General features: G+C 32.8%; 3 protein-coding genes across 13 annotated transcripts; 2 read left to right on the top strand and 1 right to left on the bottom strand.

Moving 5' to 3' along the window:
- The first annotated feature begins 1,317 nt into the window (after positions 1-1,317).
- Positions 1,318-13,015, top strand: LOC123883885 (F-box/LRR-repeat protein 3-like). 11 transcript variants are annotated; one of them, XM_045932837.1, is made up of 9 exons: positions 1,371-3,207; positions 3,416-3,558; positions 4,475-4,542; positions 5,226-5,325; positions 10,096-10,359; positions 10,730-10,807; positions 10,983-11,135; positions 11,279-11,425; positions 12,545-13,014. In XM_045932837.1, exon 1 carries the CDS (start codon positions 1,402-1,404, stop codon positions 3,199-3,201), a length of 1,800 nt encoding a protein of 599 aa, XP_045788793.1. In that variant the 5' UTR covers positions 1,371-1,401; the 3' UTR covers positions 3,202-3,207; positions 3,416-3,558; positions 4,475-4,542; positions 5,226-5,325; positions 10,096-10,359; positions 10,730-10,807; positions 10,983-11,135; positions 11,279-11,425; positions 12,545-13,014. The 11 variants fall into 11 exon arrangements, with proteins under 11 accessions (XP_045788796.1, XP_045788792.1, XP_045788791.1 ...); XM_045932833.1 differs by having other exon boundaries at positions 1,372-3,207; positions 10,998-11,135; positions 12,545-13,015; XM_045932840.1 differs by lacking the exon at positions 10,096-10,359 and having other exon boundaries at positions 1,318-3,207; positions 12,545-13,008.
- Positions 13,016-13,759: 744 nt separating this feature from the next.
- Positions 13,760-14,200, bottom strand: LOC123886636 (senescence associated gene 20-like). Its single transcript, XM_045935939.1, has one exon. The coding sequence runs from the start codon at positions 14,198-14,200 to the stop codon at positions 13,760-13,762; it is 441 nt and encodes a 146-aa protein (XP_045791895.1).
- Positions 14,201-15,875: 1,675 nt separating this feature from the next.
- On the top strand, positions 15,876-17,975 carry LOC123883888 (F-box/LRR-repeat protein At3g26922-like). Its single transcript, XM_045932844.1, has 4 exons — positions 15,876-16,850; positions 16,991-17,158; positions 17,259-17,524; positions 17,919-17,975. Exons 1-4 carry the CDS (start codon positions 15,891-15,893, stop codon positions 17,965-17,967), a joined length of 1,443 nt encoding a protein of 480 aa, XP_045788800.1. The 5' UTR covers positions 15,876-15,890; the 3' UTR covers positions 17,968-17,975.
- Positions 17,976-18,996: the final 1,021 nt, after the last annotated feature.

Below are 18,996 nucleotides of genomic sequence, written 5' to 3' on the forward strand. Positions count from 1 at the left end.
GAGTTTCAACAAATCTATGAGCTAGAGCCAGTGAGTTTCCCTCTGACTTGTGAGCTATTTATAAAACTAAAAATTGATTGAATTTCCCTCGTTCATATTTTAAATAAGCCTTGCTTTTTTTTTTTTTGTTTTTTTTTGACAGAATATAAGCCTTGCTTAAAAAAGTGCATTTGTACATGATGGATGTAGATCAGTCATATTCACTTTGCGGAGCTTACCAGCTTTTGACTTCTCAGGATCCAGTTACTTTGTCTGTAGCGGAAGATCTCATTTAGCACAAACAGGTTTCTTTTAAGGTGTATTTGCGTGGAGATTTCTTCAAGACATGATGCCAACAAAAGCAAATTTGGTAACCAAAGGCATTATTTCACCGGCAGCTCAGTGGTTGCGTAGGCATTGAGACGGTCGTCACTTATTTTTCACATGTGGTACTTTTGGCTCCTTATGGTCGTCACTTATTTTTCACATGTGGTACTTTTGGCTCCTTATGGTCGCCAGTTTGGTCCTGGATTGGTTTTTCTTCGTTGGACCCTCAAAGTCCATCTGACCATTTTCTTCCGTTCGTTGACGCAGCAGGTGGTCGTCGAGCATGATAGTCTTTTTTGTAGCTTATTTGGCTCATTTGTGTTTGGGTTCTATGGAATGAAAGAAATCATCGCATCTTCAGTAATTTAACAAATATGTTATCTCAACTATTAGACAAAGTTAAAATTGACTCCTTTTAGTGGTTGAAGTCGACGAATGTGACTCTAGTTGCAAACTTACACAGTTGGTGGTCGAATCTCTTGTTATGTTTGGGAATCGACTAATTTTTTTTCATGCTATATGACACTTTGTATAACTTTTGGTAGTCTTTTTCGACACATCTTGTGTTGAGAAAGCTATTTGGTCTCTGATGTATATATGATTCATTTTGGTTTGTTAATAAAAAAAAAAACTGGGATTGGGCCCCTTTTGTATCTAAAAAAAACTAATTTTTTTTTTTTTATAAAATTTATATTTACACACTATGTATATAAAGATAATACATGAGTTTTTGTGTGGACTTTTTATAATACCAACAATATCCTTGATTTTTTTAGTAGCAACAAAATTTTTTTATTAACAAACTCACCATAATGTAACAAACAAAAATTTATTAAAAAAATCACCATAACATAAAAACATATTTTTTTTTGGAAATAAGGTAGACATTAAAAAAACAAAATATCTTATATTAAGAAGCGGATTGAATATTTAATGCAAGATAAAAAGATAAGTTAGATAGAGGCACCGACATAATATTTAGGTTGTTTGTTGAAGAGGAATTTTAGGTTTATTTCAAAGCTATATATATATATATATATATTAACAAGTCTTTTGTTGAAAGAAATAGATAGATACAGTAGATCGGAAGCTGCTATGGCAATGGCAATGTCAATGGCATCATCAAGCAGAAAAAGAATGGCGTCGTCAGATATACCCAATGATTGCTGGGAGTTGGTGGTATCTAAACTCCTGAACGATAACGAGATCGATAAAGTGGAGGAGCGTAATCATTATTTAGAGACACTATCTATGGTATCAAAACAACTACTCTCAATAAGCAGCACTTTTGTGAATACCTTCAAATTAATTTCAAATCCATCATCTCGCCTCTTCCACAGGTTCACAAACCTAACCTCCCTCGATCTCTCCACTTTCCACGGCGGCGACATCAACGCACTTCTCTCCCGAATCCCTCCCGCTTCTGTTTCCCGACTCACATCCCTTAACCTCTCTAACCACCCGACCTTCCCCAAATTAGGGTTACAATCTATTATTCTCAATAATAACAACAACAACCCTACATTCAGATTGACCTCTCTCATCTGTTCAAATATTGCTTCTCTCAAATTTACTGATATAACCTTCATTGCACATTCCTTTCCGTTTCTCCAACATTTGGATATCAGTTTCGACGGAGGAGGAGACGACGACTGCATCAAGGAGGATTATAACAATGCTCTAAAGCTTGTTGCCAGAAAGCTTTCGAATCTCCTCAAAGTTAATCTCTCAGGTAATGTCTACGTTAATGATTCGTCGTTACTTGAACTATGTATCAACTGTGAGTTTCTACAAGAGGTGCTTATATTGCATTGCCCTTTGATAACACATGCTGGTATTGCTTTTGCAATACGCCGCAGACCTAGTTTGAATTCGCTTTCTATTAGTAACTTTAGGGAGGATCCAACACAAATTGATGACTTTACATCCTATTTCATTGATTCATTGGCCACTTTGAAGAACTTAACTTGTCTTGATTTGTCTTTTTCGGGTATCTCTGATGTGTTGCTTTACTCTATAGCACTTGATCATCTTCCTTTGAGGAAACTTGTTCTCCAAGGTTGCTATAATTATACTTACACTGGTATCTCTTATCTCTTGTCCAAGCGTCCGTCTCTGCAACATCTAGATCTTCGACACGCAGTGTTTTTGGATGACCAGCGTTTCAACCACCTCTGCCAATTTTTTGGTGAATTGGTGTCTATTAATGTCGGTTGCTGTGACAAGCTCACCAATTCATCCTTCTTTGCACTCCTTACCAACTGTCCTATGCTCGCCGAGATCAGAATGGAGTCCACAAAAATTGGAATTGGTCCAACACCGTCCGTGGTGGATTTGGTTGTATACCCTCAAGTCAAGTCTCTCCATTTGGCTTACAATTCAGCTTTGGCAGACAAACACATCAACATCTTTGGTTTCATGTTTCCTAAATTGCAACTTCTTGATTTGAGCTTTTGCCGTCACATATCTCAACAACATATTGCTATACTATTAAAGAGATGTAATAAGATCAGGCATTTGGAATTTGCCTGTTTCCCACAAGCTAAGCCATTTTCCATCGACTTTGATGAAGCTTCCAACCTGGAGGTGCTGAACTTGTCGCACTCAACAATTGACGATGAAGAACTGTATGAAATCTCAAAGTTTTTCCCTCGCCTTCTGCAACTCGACCTGGGACATTGTTATGATGTCACGGACAAGGGAGTGGGGCTAGCCGTAGAAAACTTCACACACCTCAGAGAGATTAATTTGCGACAATGTCGTAAAGTGTCTACTAATATCGTTTCCTCAATGATATTTTCCAGGCCGTCATTGAGAAAAATAACGGCTCCGCCTCATTTTCGCCCCCGTGACTGTGATAGGAAACTCCTCTTTCGCCAATGTCTAGTTTTCTAGTATTCTGTAAGTGATCTGTTCGGGCAGTAAGTTTTATGTTTGTTTTATTTGTTGACAATGTGAACTTCCAATTGATTTATTCTGTTACTGGTAATATCATGTGTATAATAATTGCTATTTTTGAATAATACATTTCATAGTAGAGTTCATAAAATTACTCTGATTTTGTTACATAGAATGTGAACATTTCTTTTGACGTGCAAAAATGTTGTAGGATCCTCATTCATCTTGGCAGAGCTTTGAAATCTATATGAAGTGATCCTTTCCTTTGCCTTCAAGCTAGCTAGACTCTTTATGTTTTGCTATGACCACAATGGTGTTTGCTTGATTTCAGTGTCGTTTTCAACACGTTGTTTGGTGAGTTAACCCTCTGACTTGTGAGTTATTGTTAAAAACAAAAAAAAAATTATTGAATCTCTGTAGGTCATCCATATTTTAAATAAGCCTTGCTTAAAAAGGTGCATTTCTACATATCTTATCAGGCTGTGTTGTTTAGTCTTGTGATGGTGTGGTTCTATTTTGTTTTGGGTGTTTGCTGCGTCGTTTTGATCGTACTGTATTGATTTTAAATGTCATTTAATATAATTTTGTAGATATATATATTATTTGATCCTTCTAGGTGTAACTCATGTGATGCCATGGTTTTCATATATAAAACATGTAGTTAGTCATCAGTATTCAGTATATGTTGGTAAGTGCTAAATGTATATACTTATAATGAATGTTTGGCATATACTTCTTTTTTATATATCTATCTGTCAACAATCACCATTATCCTAGGCAAGTCGAGTTTTCATTGTTAATTAAGCATTAAATTAAATATAAGACTTGATCCCTATTATCATTGAACCAAAACCTATTAGCACGGACCATGTTGGAAAAACTTAAAAAGAACCTATTAAAAGTAGGTTCCACGAGTTCCTTGTGCAAAGCTTCCTTGTAGCTTGAAATTGAAATTTTGTTAGTGATCGTAGTGTTATGTTTCAATAGCTAACACATTCACCCAAATGCCATTCCAAGTATAGAATCAGATTCCATAGTTGCTTCTGGTAGAGATCTTAGACATGGTTTTATATCTTTGACGAATAATTATTTGTTTCCTCTTATTTTCAGGATAGCGATGTCTTGTAGCTACTTATGGTTTGAATATAAATGTGCTTCAGGGTGTTTTTTTTCTTCTTATATTATTATTATTATTATGATTGTTGTTGTTGTCAACCCTTAATGTATTAAAATCTTGCATAAATTTGCTGTCTTGCTGTCCATTATGCAGATTTGTTTGGAGTATCATGTCCATGTGGTTGCCTTCTTGCTATTGGCATGAGAATCTCCTATTTCTAGGTATTGTCGTGTTGCTTAGTCTTGTGATGGTGTGGTTCTATTTTGTTTTGGGTGTCTTGCTGCATCATTTTAATCGTCCTGTATTGGTTTTAAATGTTTTTGCAGTGTTCATGTATGTATCTTTGTAGCTAATTATGTATTGTTTAGCCAAAACAAGTTTAGGTTATCTGCATTTTTTTATAGGTTGAGTATTGTCTAAGATTTGTAGCTTGCAGAGTATGAATAAATGTCCACTACATACAATATAGATTCTCTGCATTTTTTAACAGGTTGAGTCCTAACTGGTTTAAAATATAATGATTTTATCATACATTTGAAAGAGTACTTTTTACTTCTAGACAAAATTATTTATGTTATAATTCCTTTTTAGTCAATTTGATTCACATTATTTCTGTTTCCAATATAAGGATAAAAAAGGTTGTGTTTCCAATAACTTAAGGGAGGTTTGTGTCTATTTTAAAACTAGAGGGAGTGTCTGTGTCATTTAAAGAAAACTCAGGGGAGGTGAGTGTATTTTGCCCTTAAATAAATAAATTCATTTATGATTTGTGTTATGTTGATTGGATATCGATTGACTTTCTTTATGAGAGAAAACTCGTGATTATATCATATATGGGCCAATTTATGTCCTATTTAAATTGACTTATTTGAATTTATCTAATTTTTTTTTTTTTTTGAAGAAGCTAAATTAGCCCACCCAAATTGGCACCAGAGAGAATCGAACCTCAGACCTCAAGAGGAGCACACTCTCAGGTCTCAAGCCAATAAAATGCACCAACCCAAGTGAGTGTTATTTGAATTTATCTATTGATCTCAAGTATTTGTAAGACTGTTTCAACGAACTTATAGAAGATGTTTTCTCTCCCCACCTCCCGTGAATCTTTTATACCCCCAATATTTCAATTTTGCCCTTGCAGAAAAATTCGGTTCGCAGAAACCGAATTTTTACTAGTGTAAATTTAGAGTAAATTTCGGTTTTTAGAAACTGAAATTTGTTTTCAAGGCAAAAAAAAAAACTTTGCTTTCTACAAACTGAAGTTGTTTTCAAAGGCAAAATTGAAATTCAGGGGGATAAAAGATTCACCTGGGAGGTGGGGAGAGAAAACATTCTTATAGAAACAACTTAATTATGACAAGCTTGGACCAATTCATGTATTGGTCTAAATTACACCACTTTTTTCCACCTTAGATTAAATCATTTCACCAAATTTTATCATGGTCTAACAACACAAAATTTGACTCATCAACTCTGTATTTGTCTCTCCTTCCTTCTCTCTCCTTTGCTAAATATATGGTTCTTTAGAGAATTAATTGCTCAAAAATCAAATGGAATGCCTCTAATCACCATTCCTCTGACCAAACTTGTGGATTCTGGTGCTAGCAAAGCTGTGTCAAATTTATCCTTGAGCCTCTTTAAGGCATTCAGAAAACTCCGTTTGAATCTTACTAAAAGACTTGATTTCTGCTTGGTTAATCTACGATGGACGGTGTTGGACCAATTCCAATTTGTGAGCAAAGGACAGCTGGTAAGGAGTGCAAGGAAGGATGAATGAATCGGTGAGCTTGTCACAGCCGCTGACATTAATAGACACCAAACCTGCAAGGAATGTACAGAGTTGATTAAAAAGCCGATCATGCAAAAAGTTTGCACGTTGAAGATCTAGATGCTGCAGAGATGGACACTTAGACAAGAGACTAAGAGTAGAGATACAGAATAGTTATAATTGTAGCAATCTTGTAGAATAAGTTTGGTCAAGGAGGCGATTGAAGTGCTAGAGCCTTAAGGTCCGTTTGGTTAATAGAAGAGACGAAAGGGGAGGGATTTTAATTGAGGGGAGGGAAGAGGAGCGGGGAAATTTTAATTATTTATGTGTTTGGTTTAAAATAGAAGAGGGGAGAGGAGGTAAAGAATTTTGACTACAAATATGTTAATATGTTTGATTCGGAGGAGGAGGGGAGAGATTATTAAATTAATTTATTTTTTTATCCTTATAATCTTATCACAAATTCACTTTCATGAACAATTGAGCAGAACATGAAAACTCGATTAACAAAAAAAAAAAAACTGTGATAACTCAATAACCAAAAACTCCATAAATAATGAAACACAAAAGTTTTAACCAAAAATTCATTGTTAAAAAATATTAAAGCACTTCTAATACATTACAATAAAAAGAATAATTATAAAACAGTATATTAAAAATAAAAAACAAAATGGTTAGAAAATTAGTGTACAAAATAATAGAAAACATGTTTGTTACCAATGTTATAAATGAATAAGCTTAAGTAACAATGCTTAAAAAAAGTAAACGTAACAAAAAAAATTGAAAACATAAGAAAAAATGTATTCGTGTAAGGTATAAAAAATATTACGTACATATATATATAAAAAAACATTATGTAACAAAAATAAATGGATATCAAGAATTAGCACAAACGTTCAAAAAAGAATTAGCACAAAAAGGGTTGCATTGGATATTGAAAGTACATATGTAACAAAATGATTTGGAAAAAAAATTAGAAAGTTGCAAACATAAATATTTTTTTGATATTTTAAAATAATTATGAGGACAATTATGTCAACATAATTAAAATTAGGGGCACGCTAAACAGTGTCATCAGAGCACTTGTTAAGCATACTAAAAAAGGAAAGTGCCGTTAAAAAAAACTAAAGAAGGAAAGTAAATGATAAAGTTAATGTTAGAAAGATAATTTTTTTTTAATGTATTTAATGTATTAAATGCACAAGTTTCAAAGGAAAACTTCTATATTATTATGTTTGGTGCACATGATAGGATATTGACAGGATATGATAGGATACTGATAGGATAAACACTTATCCTATCATGTGTTTGGAGCACACATGATAAAAAAATATGATAGCATTATGGTATCCTATCATGTGTTTAGTGCAACTTAATATTGACAATAAAAAGGGCCCGTTTAATTTGGTGCGCAGGATATGATAATGACATGATAGGATATAAACAGGATAAGAATAAGATATGATATAAGAAGGATAGCAGTTATCCTATCATGTGTTTAGTGCACACTGAATAACAAACATGATAACTATCATATCATGTTTTTAATACATACTCTCGCATAATAATATGATAAAATATAGGCTTAATTGCATATTTGCTCCCTTGTCTTTATTTTAGGTTTCAAGTTGGTCTCTTATCTTTTAAAAGTTTTAAATTGGTCCCTTATCTTTTCTTCCGTTTAATAAGTTAGTCCCTCCCGTCAATTTTTCGACTAACACTGTTAGATGTAGACACGTGGCAAACAAAAATTGGGGTAAGGAGGAATTTTGCTCCTCTCCTCCCACCTCTAAAAATTGAACCAAACACATTTAACTAAAAATATTTTCTCATATTCCTTGAAAAACTTTGTCAAAAAAAAATAATATTTCCTCACATTCCATCCCATCCTCTCCAAAAACCCCCAACCAAACACACCCTTAAGCATCAAATCAATAACGGAGGTCGGCCTATTTCTTTAAATAGAGCAGATCAAGGGTTTTTTTATAAGCTTATTTAGCTAAAAAAAGTCGGACTTTAGGCCATTAAAAAAGTGTTTTAGATCTACTAGACCGACCTATTTAAATAAAGTCGAATAATATTTCTACAATTATTATTATTATTATATGTCTTAAAAAAACTATTATTATTCTATATTAAAATTCGCACTTTGATTAAAGAGAAGTGCTATACACACCCCTCTAACACACTCCAATTATAACTTGCCACATCATGAGTTTTTTATATTTTTGTACGGGTTACCGTTTCAAGTGTAACATTTTTATTTTATTTTTTATTATTATTAATTATTTGGTTCAGCTTTTCGTCTTCTTCTGCAATCTCAACCTCCCACCATCAATATTGTCTTCGTGTGAAGTTCCAAATTCAACAATCCAAACTCTAAAAACATTATAACAACCCAAAACATAATTTTGTTGGATACAAAGTTATAGAATTAAAAATTGAAATCACAAAAACTGAATTTTTCATCTTCCTGATCCAGATTTGCAAAGTGAGAGAGTGATTGAGAAAAACGAGTAATAACCAAGTTGAATTCTGCAAATTTTGTCACCAAGGAAGTTCAATTTGAAGACATTGTTCAAAGTAAAGATTTGGATCGAAGGTGTTCGTTCACATTACAGATTTTCCATTTGTTGTCTTGGAAAACAGTTTAAATAGATGTTGAGCGAGTAGTTATTTCTAAGAAGAAAGTCTTTTGACATGCATTAACCAGGAGACCAAGTGATAGAGACCAAATCTGCAGAGATATTGGTGCGTACAAGATTTGGAGGAGAAAGTGAAGGTGGAAGATGAGAAGTTCAATCCAAATAATAATAATATTAAAAATAATTAAAAGTTAAACTCTCTCTCTTCACTTGCAAATCCGGTCATCAGGTAAAAGCTAAAAAGAAATGAGTGATGTGTCATAAATAGATTGGAGTGTGTTTAAGGGGTGTGTTAGAGGGTGTGACCCTAGCATTCCTCTTGATTAAATTATAAATCTATTAGTTTTTTTTTCGGTATAGTTTAAGTTTATTAATTTGTTGTGTCAAAAAAAAAGTTTATTAATTCGCATTAATTTTTCACATATTATAAACTAAAATTGAAATATGATGTCATATGTAGTCAAATTCTTTAAAATATCATGTTAAATATATAAAAAAAGAAAGCTAAATCTCATTAGTTTATTAGTTCATTAGTATATTTAAAAATAAATATAATTATTTATTTAAATATGTTCATGTGAAATAAGTTTTTAAACATGTTCATAGGCCATGTTAGGCTTTCAAAAGGCCAAACATAGACCTAAAAAATAAGCCTATATGACAGACCACAAGTCGGGCTTGACAAAGCTAGCTCGGCCTAGCCCATTCCAAACCCTAATTATATTAGTGCATAGACTCACATTCAAAATTTTATACATATGAAAGTAACTTATGTAAAAAAAAAAAAATGCCTTATGTTATGATGAGTTTGTTAATAAAAGATTTTTGCTGCTAAAAAAAATGTGTCTTATGTTATGATGACTTTGTTAATAAAAGATTTTTGTAGATTTTTATTGCTACTAAAAAAAATCAAGGGTATTGTTGGTATTTTGAAAAGTCCACATCAAAACTCAGGTATCCTCTTTATATATAGTATAGAAGAAGTATAGATATAGATATAGATAGATAGATGTACCATAGGGATAAAAAAATAAAAAAATTCACCTCAATTTGCCTATTTCCCAGGTAGCCCCTTGATTGAGGAGTCACTTTATAACTTAGAGGTACTTGAATGTTAACCCGGGTCAGAAACAAAAAAAATACTTAAATTTGACAAAACAAAAAAAAAAATACAATTTGTATATCATATTTTATCGGTAAATGTTAACCCGGGGCAGTTACACTAGTTATATACATACATGCTACCTCAATTTTGAAATCGCATACCACTTTCTCGTCTCCCTCCTCCTTTCTTCCCTGAAAACAAAACACAGTATGGACCCTAGCTAGGGATATTCAGAAAAGTGATGAATGGTTTCGTCCAGGTTTTGGGGAAAGATTGAATCTGAACCATGAGCATCCAACTTATAGGGTGTTAGACATCTTGGCGGAAGGTGTTCAGGCGGAAGGTCTTCTTCGTCAAATGCCTTTGACAGAAGAGGAAAGGAACGCTATTCTTGGAGCTCCGGTGATCGCACCGGCGGTTGCACCGGCACCGCCGGTGGCACCGCCGGCGAATCCCTAGATTTGTACACAGAGGAGATGAATTTACAACTCTCTTTGTAAATTCATCGTCCTTTTAATTTATGGTAACTTTTCATGTCCTTTCTTGCATACTCATTCTCTTATCTGTTGCATTGCATACTCAAATATTCTTATCTGTTCTTGTAAATTTCTTGTCTGTTCTTGCATACTCATTGAAAACGCATGAGATCGGTGGAATCTCCGTTCAACTGCGTTCCTGTTTGAAACCTAGAAATTTCGGGTTCATGAGTATTTTCGATTCGTTTTTTCTAAATTGAAACACTAATTTTGACATCATATAACATAAAGAAAGAAAGATTTTATGCTCATAATTATTACCACTAGAACATTAGAACTATGAAGAAAGATTTTATGCTTGTTTTATCCATTTATTTTCAACAATATTGGGATATTTGCTAAGTTCTACATGTGCAGGTAATTGGCTGGTCAACGTGATTTTCTGAGTATCTTTTCCTGGAGAGAAGTTGGGCCAAGGATGAAAACACATTGAAAGTAAGTGTTACTAAATTTTACCTGGAGAGTATTATTTTGTGTCATGCCCATAATAAGAGATTTCATTCTTGTGGTTGTTATAATGTTTTTTTTTCTTACTTGTGCATATAGTTTCCTCTCTTACTGTACAATCATTCTGATTAAATTTGGGAATCTCATTTGAATGTTTCATCAGCTTATTTGCTGTCAGGTATAAAGCGGTTGAGTGATTTCCCTCTTCCTTTTTGGTTGGCTCTCTTCGTAGAAAGAACACATTTTACAAATGTCAAACTATTAGCTGCTTAGGAATATGCAACCTCCACTGGATTGCCTGTTCCTAGAAACTAAGGTGAAATATAATTTTTGTATTCTTTACTTACCATTATCAATGATGGTATCTGTTGTTTTATTGTAGAGAACCTCTGTCAGCACTCATGGTTATTTTGTTTCTTTAAAAACTGATATATATTGTCAACAAATTATTATCTGCAGCTGAGATAACACTACTCGAGGACATTATCATTGTTTACAAATTTGTGCAAGACGTGCATATCTTCGTCATTGGTGGTGATGATGAGATGAGCTCATTTTGTCATCTGTTCTACCAGGCTTCTTTGACGCAGTCACCCTTTTGCTGAGGTATTTATGGTTGTACTTTGTTAATTATTTCGTATCAAAATTTAATTGAAAGTCAGGTGGGTATTTACTCATATGTGTGTTCCTTTTACTGGAACAATGTTGACAAAAGTGAGGCACTTGAGAACATTCTTTATGCCTTGCCTAGATTGTTGATGGAGGGTATGTATATATTGGGTATGTATGTATGTATTTAGGAATTTGCCTGTTTCTCACTGTGAAAAGCTGCATAACTTTGGGGTTGTAGCATGAAGGTAACTCTTTATTTTGGCATAGGATATGCAATATGTGTACCATCCACTCAGTTTTATGTTATTTAGAATTGATTGAGTGTTTTTTAATGGATTGAAATACTTTTTCTTTTATTATCATGGCTTTTTATTGAGTGTTGATTATGTTGAGCTGCAAACAGTTTTTATAAATCCCTTTGTCCCATGTTATATTATTGCTTGATAAATTAATTAGCAGTGTGCGGGAAGTTTTCTATGAATGAGATAAGAGAAATTACATATGTGCTTCTTGTACCAGGATTTCTGATATATTTATCCACTGATGTATAGGACATGGTTACTTGTTCACATGATTATTGTATTTTTATCAAACATTACACCTCTAGTTTATGCCATTGAAAGTGGATGTCAAATTTAGCTCTAAATAGTGAAGTTCATTTGACAATCTAAATTTTGTAAAGGTGTATTGCTTAAGTGAGTTTTACTTTTCATATTCACACGTATGCCTTCAACAACAACATTCTCATTTCTTCATGCAGATCTAATTTGTTTATTTAAATATTTGTTATTAATAATTTTAATGGCATGCTTCAGTAATATGCTTTCTGTTTGGATATTAGGAACTCCTGGGATATGTTAATTATGTTTGTATTCTTTTAGGATATTAGTGAACTCTTAGGGTAAGTTATGTTATTTTGCTTTCTGTTAGGATTTTAGGAACTCTTAGGGTATGTTAATTATGTTATTTTTGAATTCTGTTTTATAATTTTGTAGTTATGCGATTGTGACTTGTTATATTTGTTGTTGGTTGAACCATAACATATTTACTTTTAACATATTGTGCTGTTTCTCAGTCCGTTTTTTATGTCTTGTTCTTTCCTTGCTGCAAAAGCGACTCCATGGATATTGTTTTCTTGACTTGAGGAGTTGTTGTATCAGTTGCTCATCTTTTATGCTCATCTTAATTCCTCGGGATGTATAATATACTTTAGGAGTAACAACCTTTGTCACAAGTGGAATGCTACATTAGTTTCTGTCAGTCAAGTGCCTCACATTGCTGACCTTACTGTGATGTTTTTTGTTGATAAATATGCATAAAAATGTTTCTTATCATTGAGGGGGATGTTTGGGTGGGATTATCTGTTATGCTATGATGAGTTCTCAACAGTGGAGAAGATGGCAGCAAATAATTGCTCATGAATCGGGCTTATAACACGCTTGTGGGTAACAACTTAAATACAGTTGAAGTATGCTTATTACACGTTTGAAAACAAAAGCTATTGCAGCATTCAAATGAATAATATTCTTTCTTGTGAGGAAGCCATGCATTCGACTTGAATTTGATTTTTTGTCATAATTATGTGTATTGTTATTCTTTTTTAATCCGGGTCTTGATGATCGCTTAATTTACCCGGTTAGTGATAACTAACCATGATGCAAATATGAACATACTTGTAGTCTGTCCTCCTTCTTGAGGTAAATGAAAATCAAGGGAGTAGGTAATGATAAGCAGGCAAAGATAGAATTCTCCAAAATACAATTCTGTTGTCAAACTTTTCTCTAAAGCAATGAATTACATTTTCAAACTTTTGGGAACTTAGTAATGGATAGTGGTAAAACAGACAAATTCAAATCAAGTTCAAGATATTATGTTGAAATATTAAGAGTTTGAATATTGTTTATAATTACCTAATAATAGTTTGATGCAAATGACTGAACACTAATTCATCATCTATAGCAATATATACACTCATAAGTCATAATCCTAAATAAATAAGAAAATAGATATGTACCAAAGAAAAATAATAAGAAAATCGATAAAATAATAATATGAAAATGAAGTTTAATCCTTAAAACCAGATTCACGATACATTACATAACCAAATTAAGCACAACAATGAATTGTGTCTAAAATCTAAATAGCTAACCAATACATCGTACTCAAGTGGTTAATGAGGTTCTCTTAGAATGAATCGTTCGGGAAAATCTGAGTTCGATTTCTGATGGAAATAATTCTTAGTTAGATTTTAATTATTTTGTGGCAGAACTTTTGATTACCAGAACCTTTTTCCCCGAGAACAAGAGGGTTAATAAAAAAAGAAAAAATCTAAATAGCTAACACAATTCCAGGAAATGATTGTAGATCACGAGGTTGACTCTTCCACAATATCATACTATCTTGCTTATGATCTTTCCACCTCGATGGCCTCAAATCTCTCACCACAAGCCATGTATTGAAATACTCTCTAAATTGTGTGATTAATCCATTTTTCAATGTCCAAACATGAACCCAATAATCTTGTCCTTCCCACCCTTCAGTTATCACACAATCATGAATTGAAGTGACACTTCTTGGCTCAAATTTAAACCCTTTTTTGTGATCTGTTTCCCCTGTTAGCACCTTCATCATATGTTGACATTGTGGTGGACCATGAAACCAATACTCAAGATCACTTGCTAGTAATTTGGAAACCATTTCCATTGTTCCTTGACCCAAAAGTGCTTTGTAGAGCAGTTCAACTATAGAATTGTTTTGCATTTCAACCATATGGTATATTTTTTTGATGTACTCTTAACCCTTTGTATTTATATTTTGAGACAATAGAGTTATAAGGAATAAATAAAAGAGACAGTGCCTTTGTTGCCATTCTCAACTCAACCCTAGATACTAAGAAAGGAAACAACATAACTCCTAATAAAAACAGAATCATAATTACTATGAAAATATGGTAACATACATAACTACCAAATATACAAATAAATTAATAATGCACTTAGAGCAAAACTTGGAAACTACATGATAATTTAAGAAATTAGTGGCCATTATCGTGTAGTATTATGGAGTAGTCAATTAAGTAGAGTATTAATAGTTTTACCAAAAAAAAAAAATAGAGGAACCTGACAAAACTTTAGGAGACCATTGAGAAATGTTTACACTAATAGTTTTACTGGAACTTTAATTTTTTTGGGCAATAAAGAGGGCCTAAATCTAAGAAAAAGAGAAAGAAAAATGTAACAAAAAATTAAACCGGAGGAGTAAAAACGCCAAGGGTCACCACTATCACACCCTTCATATTAACAAGAGCATCGGCACAACTATTAGCTTCACGAGACGAGTGACAAACGGTCAAAGTTTGACCTCCCATTCCATTTGATTGATTCCAAGTTATATTAATCAACCTTCATCCCTCAATAGAAGATATTAGTAGTGAGGTTCTTGCAAGCGATGAACCGGCCGGGCTTGTAATAATCTTGAGTATAACAACTTATATTCAGTTGAAGTATATGCATTGCTTATTACACTATTGATAAAATAAAATAGATATAAAAATGACTCTTTATTTAAAAATCAAACTTTTTGGTATCTATTTTTATATTTGTTGCAATTTTAGTCCTAACTCATATTTTTTCTCTAAAAGTGTTGATTTTTGACGTCCTCAAAAGTGATTTATTGTCTCAAACATTAAATTTAAAGATGAAATATCACGTTTGAGACCAAAATTCTTCCTTTTTGGCATTAAAAGTCACCGCTTTTAAGACAAACAAAGAATTAGGACCAAAATTGCAACAAGTATAAAAGTAAAGGACCAAAGTTCAATTAATAAAGGCTTAATTGTACATTTGGTCCCTTATGTTTATTTTATGTTTCAAAGTGTTCTCTTATGTTTTAAAAGTTTCAAGTTGGTCCCTTATGTAGGAAGGTTGGCCGCGCCAGATTGAAGATCAAGTGATGCGCAAGAAAGGTTCACTTGGAAAACAATGAAGATTTAATTTTGCTATATTTTAGAAAGATTTAGTGAAGATTTAATATTTTAGCTAGATTTATTATTTTTATATTTTAGCAAGATTTATTATTTTTATTTAGCTAGGTTTGTTATTTTTATTTTTACAATCTTTTAGAAGATTTGTTATTTTTATTTTTCACCACTATTTAAACCAAACTATTGTAGCCTTGAAAGACAACCTTTTGATTTAATAAAATTCAGAGATTTTTCTCAAATTTGGTGGATTCCAAATTACTCTTTCTGGTGGATTCCGGAAATCTGGTGGATTCCAGAACCTTTATCTAAAAGGATTAGCGCTTGCTTTTCCTTCACGCTTCCGTACTGCGTCAGTTTGTTAGAAGTGTTTGAGTTTATAACGTACAGCTTTTAACATTTTTATCATTTTTTATTTACGCTATTTCAAGACGCTATTTCTTATTATTATTTATTATTTTGAGCAGATAGGCATAGATCATGGCTGGTAAAATCTCATCAACAGATGTGCATAAAATCCAAAGACATAATGTGGATGATATGATTAGCGACTTACCCGAGGGCGTTCTTCTTCATATTCTTTCTTTACTCCCTACCGAAGATGTTGTAAGAACTTCCGTATTAGCAACAAAATGGAGACACTTGTGGACCTACTTATCCGTCTTTGATTTTAAAATTCCATATCCTCTATATAATAAGTCAAAAGACCAAAATCAGAATTCAGTAAATTGTCTCTTAGATCTAGTTGGAAGACTACTGCGAAAATCTAATTGTGTAGAAAGGCTCTCCATTGACATATTTGTAATTGCTGTTGATGGAGATAAAGTTAGTTCTTTAATATCTTCTGCTTCGAAGCACAAACTACAATATCTTAAACTTTCACTAGGTGTTCCAATTCCAAATGATAAGTTTGCGTTACCCCATTGTTTCTCGGCATTTGAGTCATTGAATGAACTTTGTTTAGGACTCAGGTTCACTCTTTGTATTCCTAGTGATATTTGTTTCCCTAGTCTGAAGAAATTAGTAGTTTCAGATGTTGAATTTGCAAATGAGGAGTCGGTTCAACAACTTTTCTCTGGGTGCCCTGTCTTACAAGAGTTGACCTTGTACAATTGTTATTGGGAGAATATAGAGCAGATCAATATTGCAATTTCCACATTAAGGAAGTTGACCATCTATTTCGACCCTTGTTGTGTAGATGATGAGGATGATTATATGACAGTCATGATTGATGCTGTGAATCTTTTATCTTTAAGTTGCACATGCCATGCAGCAATACGATTTATCCCTGTTAACTTGACCTCCATAGTTGATGCGCATGTTCATCTTGAGGATGACAGTCAACTTGTACCTGTACTATATGTTGCTCATTGTATATTTGAGCTATTGAGTGGACTTAATAATGTCAAATCTCTCGATATAACAAATGATACTCTTGAGGTATGATTGAGTATTTTTTCATCATCTTCATTTTTGTATATATTGCATTGGATAATGCCTAATGTGAATGTTACCTTTAGTTATCGTTGTATATTTTCTCTCTATCACAATACTGAATGTTGTTTTGTTTCATTTACTAGTGTCTTATTGACCGTACAGAGGTTGACCTCAATCTCCTTCCCACATTTCACAATTTAACACATCTTTATGTGTATAATTTTACTGACGAGTCTACTGCTACTAGTGGAGTATTACCTGATATTCTCCGAAAGACTCCTAAACTGGAATTTCTTTATATTCCTACTGTGGTACATTTTACATTCTGCATCAGTGCTTTTATTTGTCATGTTTCAATGCTTACAATGATATTATTTCTGAAATTTGATATGTTTCGTGATTCTTATTTAGGTACGTGAATACTTGGATGGTGAAGATTCGTTATTGAACTCATTGCCTTGCTGCTTAAAATCCTCTCTCAAACGATTATGCATTTTATATTTTTCTGGAGATGAAGATGAAATTGAGTTTGTTAGGCTTTTCTTAAAAAATGCCCCATTTTTAGGGGAGATCCAGTTATTCTGTGTGAGATCTTTATTAGCTAATGTGGAGAAGGTGGCTGATATCCAGGACCAGTTGCAATCTGTACGCCCAGGAGCATGTGTCATCAAATTTTTGTAAATCTTCTTTCTTTTCTTTTCTTTTCTTTCATTGTTTTCTTGTGCCTGCTATATGCTTTTCTTATAAGTTCTTAAAAAATAATCTCCAAATTATACTATGATCTTTTCATGAATATGAACGTAATTTAGTTCCTTCAGATTCGGTTATGGGTTAAGGCGTTAAGCTACAAGGTGTATGGAAGATGTTTCATGGGAATAAAAACAGTGTTAAATTTAAACTTTTCTTTCAATTTAACAGGAATGGTTTTTTTACTCTTAATTTTATATATTTGTTTTCACTGGAAATATCTCGATCCTTTCACTGCAAAATGAATTGATTTTGAGTCTGACACAAACTATAACTTTTCACTATTACCTTGAATTGTCCTTGAAATCTATTTTGGGCATGCAGGAATGGCTCAGCACAAAGACAGTACAATCTCCTGGCCAAATTTAGATAATGTGGGTGTCTGGGTGACATGAAAAATATGATGAGCAACTTACCTGGAGACGTTCTTCTTTATGTTCTTTCTTTTCTCCCTACCGAAGATGCTGCAAGAACTTCCATATTCTCAAAAAAATGGAGGTACTTGTGGACTCACTTATCCATCTTTCATTTTGAAGATACAAAATCTAATTGCGTTGAGAGGCTTTGCATTACAATACATGGAACTATCGTCGATATAGACAAAGTTAATTCTTTTGTATCTTTTGTTTGAAGTACAAAGTCTAAGATCTTGAACTCTCCTTAGTAGGTGTTCTAAATGTTTGGTTTGTGTTGCCCCATAATTTCTTTACTTTTGGGTCATTGAATAAGCTACATTTAGATTTTAACCTCACTATATATTCGTAGTGGTATTTGTTTCCTTAGCTTGATGACATTAGTACTTTCCGATGTTACCTTTGTAAATGAGAAATCAATTTAACGACTTTTCTCTGGTTTCCATGTCCTACAAGAGGTATTGGGAGAGCAGTAGTACTTAACTAAAGATGAAATAAACCTGAAAGTTTTCACCTTCATTTTCATTAATTTCTTCTCTATTTTGTTTTAGTTTTCATTATTCTCTGCCACTTTTTCATTTTCCATTGTCAAGTTCAACTTGTTTGCTCATGTATCACAACTCTGCTTCATTTTACTCAGGAAGTTTAAAAGGGTGTTAGTTTATTCATGTTTTTTCATTATAATTACCTTATTTGATGTTTATTTTTTGTTATTCTCATAGTTCTTTCTTTACCTTATTTAAATTTATCTCAATAATCTAGTTTCAATGCTATTTTTTTTTTACTTTGTTTGAAGTTTATTAAAGCTCTATAATTTGAGTATGCAGAGAATTAAAATATTAATTTACTTTTTAATTATATTTTCAAACGAACCGATTAACTGAACTGAACCAAATAAAAGTAAATCAAACCATATTGTTTGATTTGGCTCTACTTTTGAAAGATACCGAAAACTAAACCAAACTAAAGTACGTAGATTTATTTGGTTT

This window comes from Trifolium pratense, linkage group LG5 (assembly GCF_020283565.1).
Source record: "Trifolium pratense cultivar HEN17-A07 linkage group LG5, ARS_RC_1.1, whole genome shotgun sequence".
Taxonomy (NCBI): domain Eukaryota; kingdom Viridiplantae; phylum Streptophyta; class Magnoliopsida; order Fabales; family Fabaceae; genus Trifolium; species Trifolium pratense.

What these genes read in the sequence shown, in the direction of transcription:
- LOC123883888 (XM_045932844.1), top strand. Translation starts at nt 15,891, where the DNA reads ATGGCTGGTAAAATCTCATCAACAGATGTGCATAAAATCCAAAGACAT. An exon ending in TAACAAATGATACTCTTGAG is followed by an intron (nt 16,851 to 16,990) that starts GTATGATTGAGT and finishes TTCATTTACTAG; the next exon opens with TGTCTTATTGACCGTACAGA. An exon ending in TTCTTTATATTCCTACTGTG is followed by an intron (nt 17,159 to 17,258) that starts GTACATTTTACA and finishes ATTCTTATTTAG; the next exon opens with GTACGTGAATACTTGGATGG.
- LOC123886636 (XM_045935939.1), bottom strand. Translation starts at nt 14,200, where the DNA reads ATGGTTGAAATGCAAAACAATTCTATAGTTGAACTGCTCTACAAAGCA.
- LOC123883885 (XM_045932840.1), top strand. Translation starts at nt 1,402, where the DNA reads ATGGCAATGGCAATGTCAATGGCATCATCAAGCAGAAAAAGAATGGCG.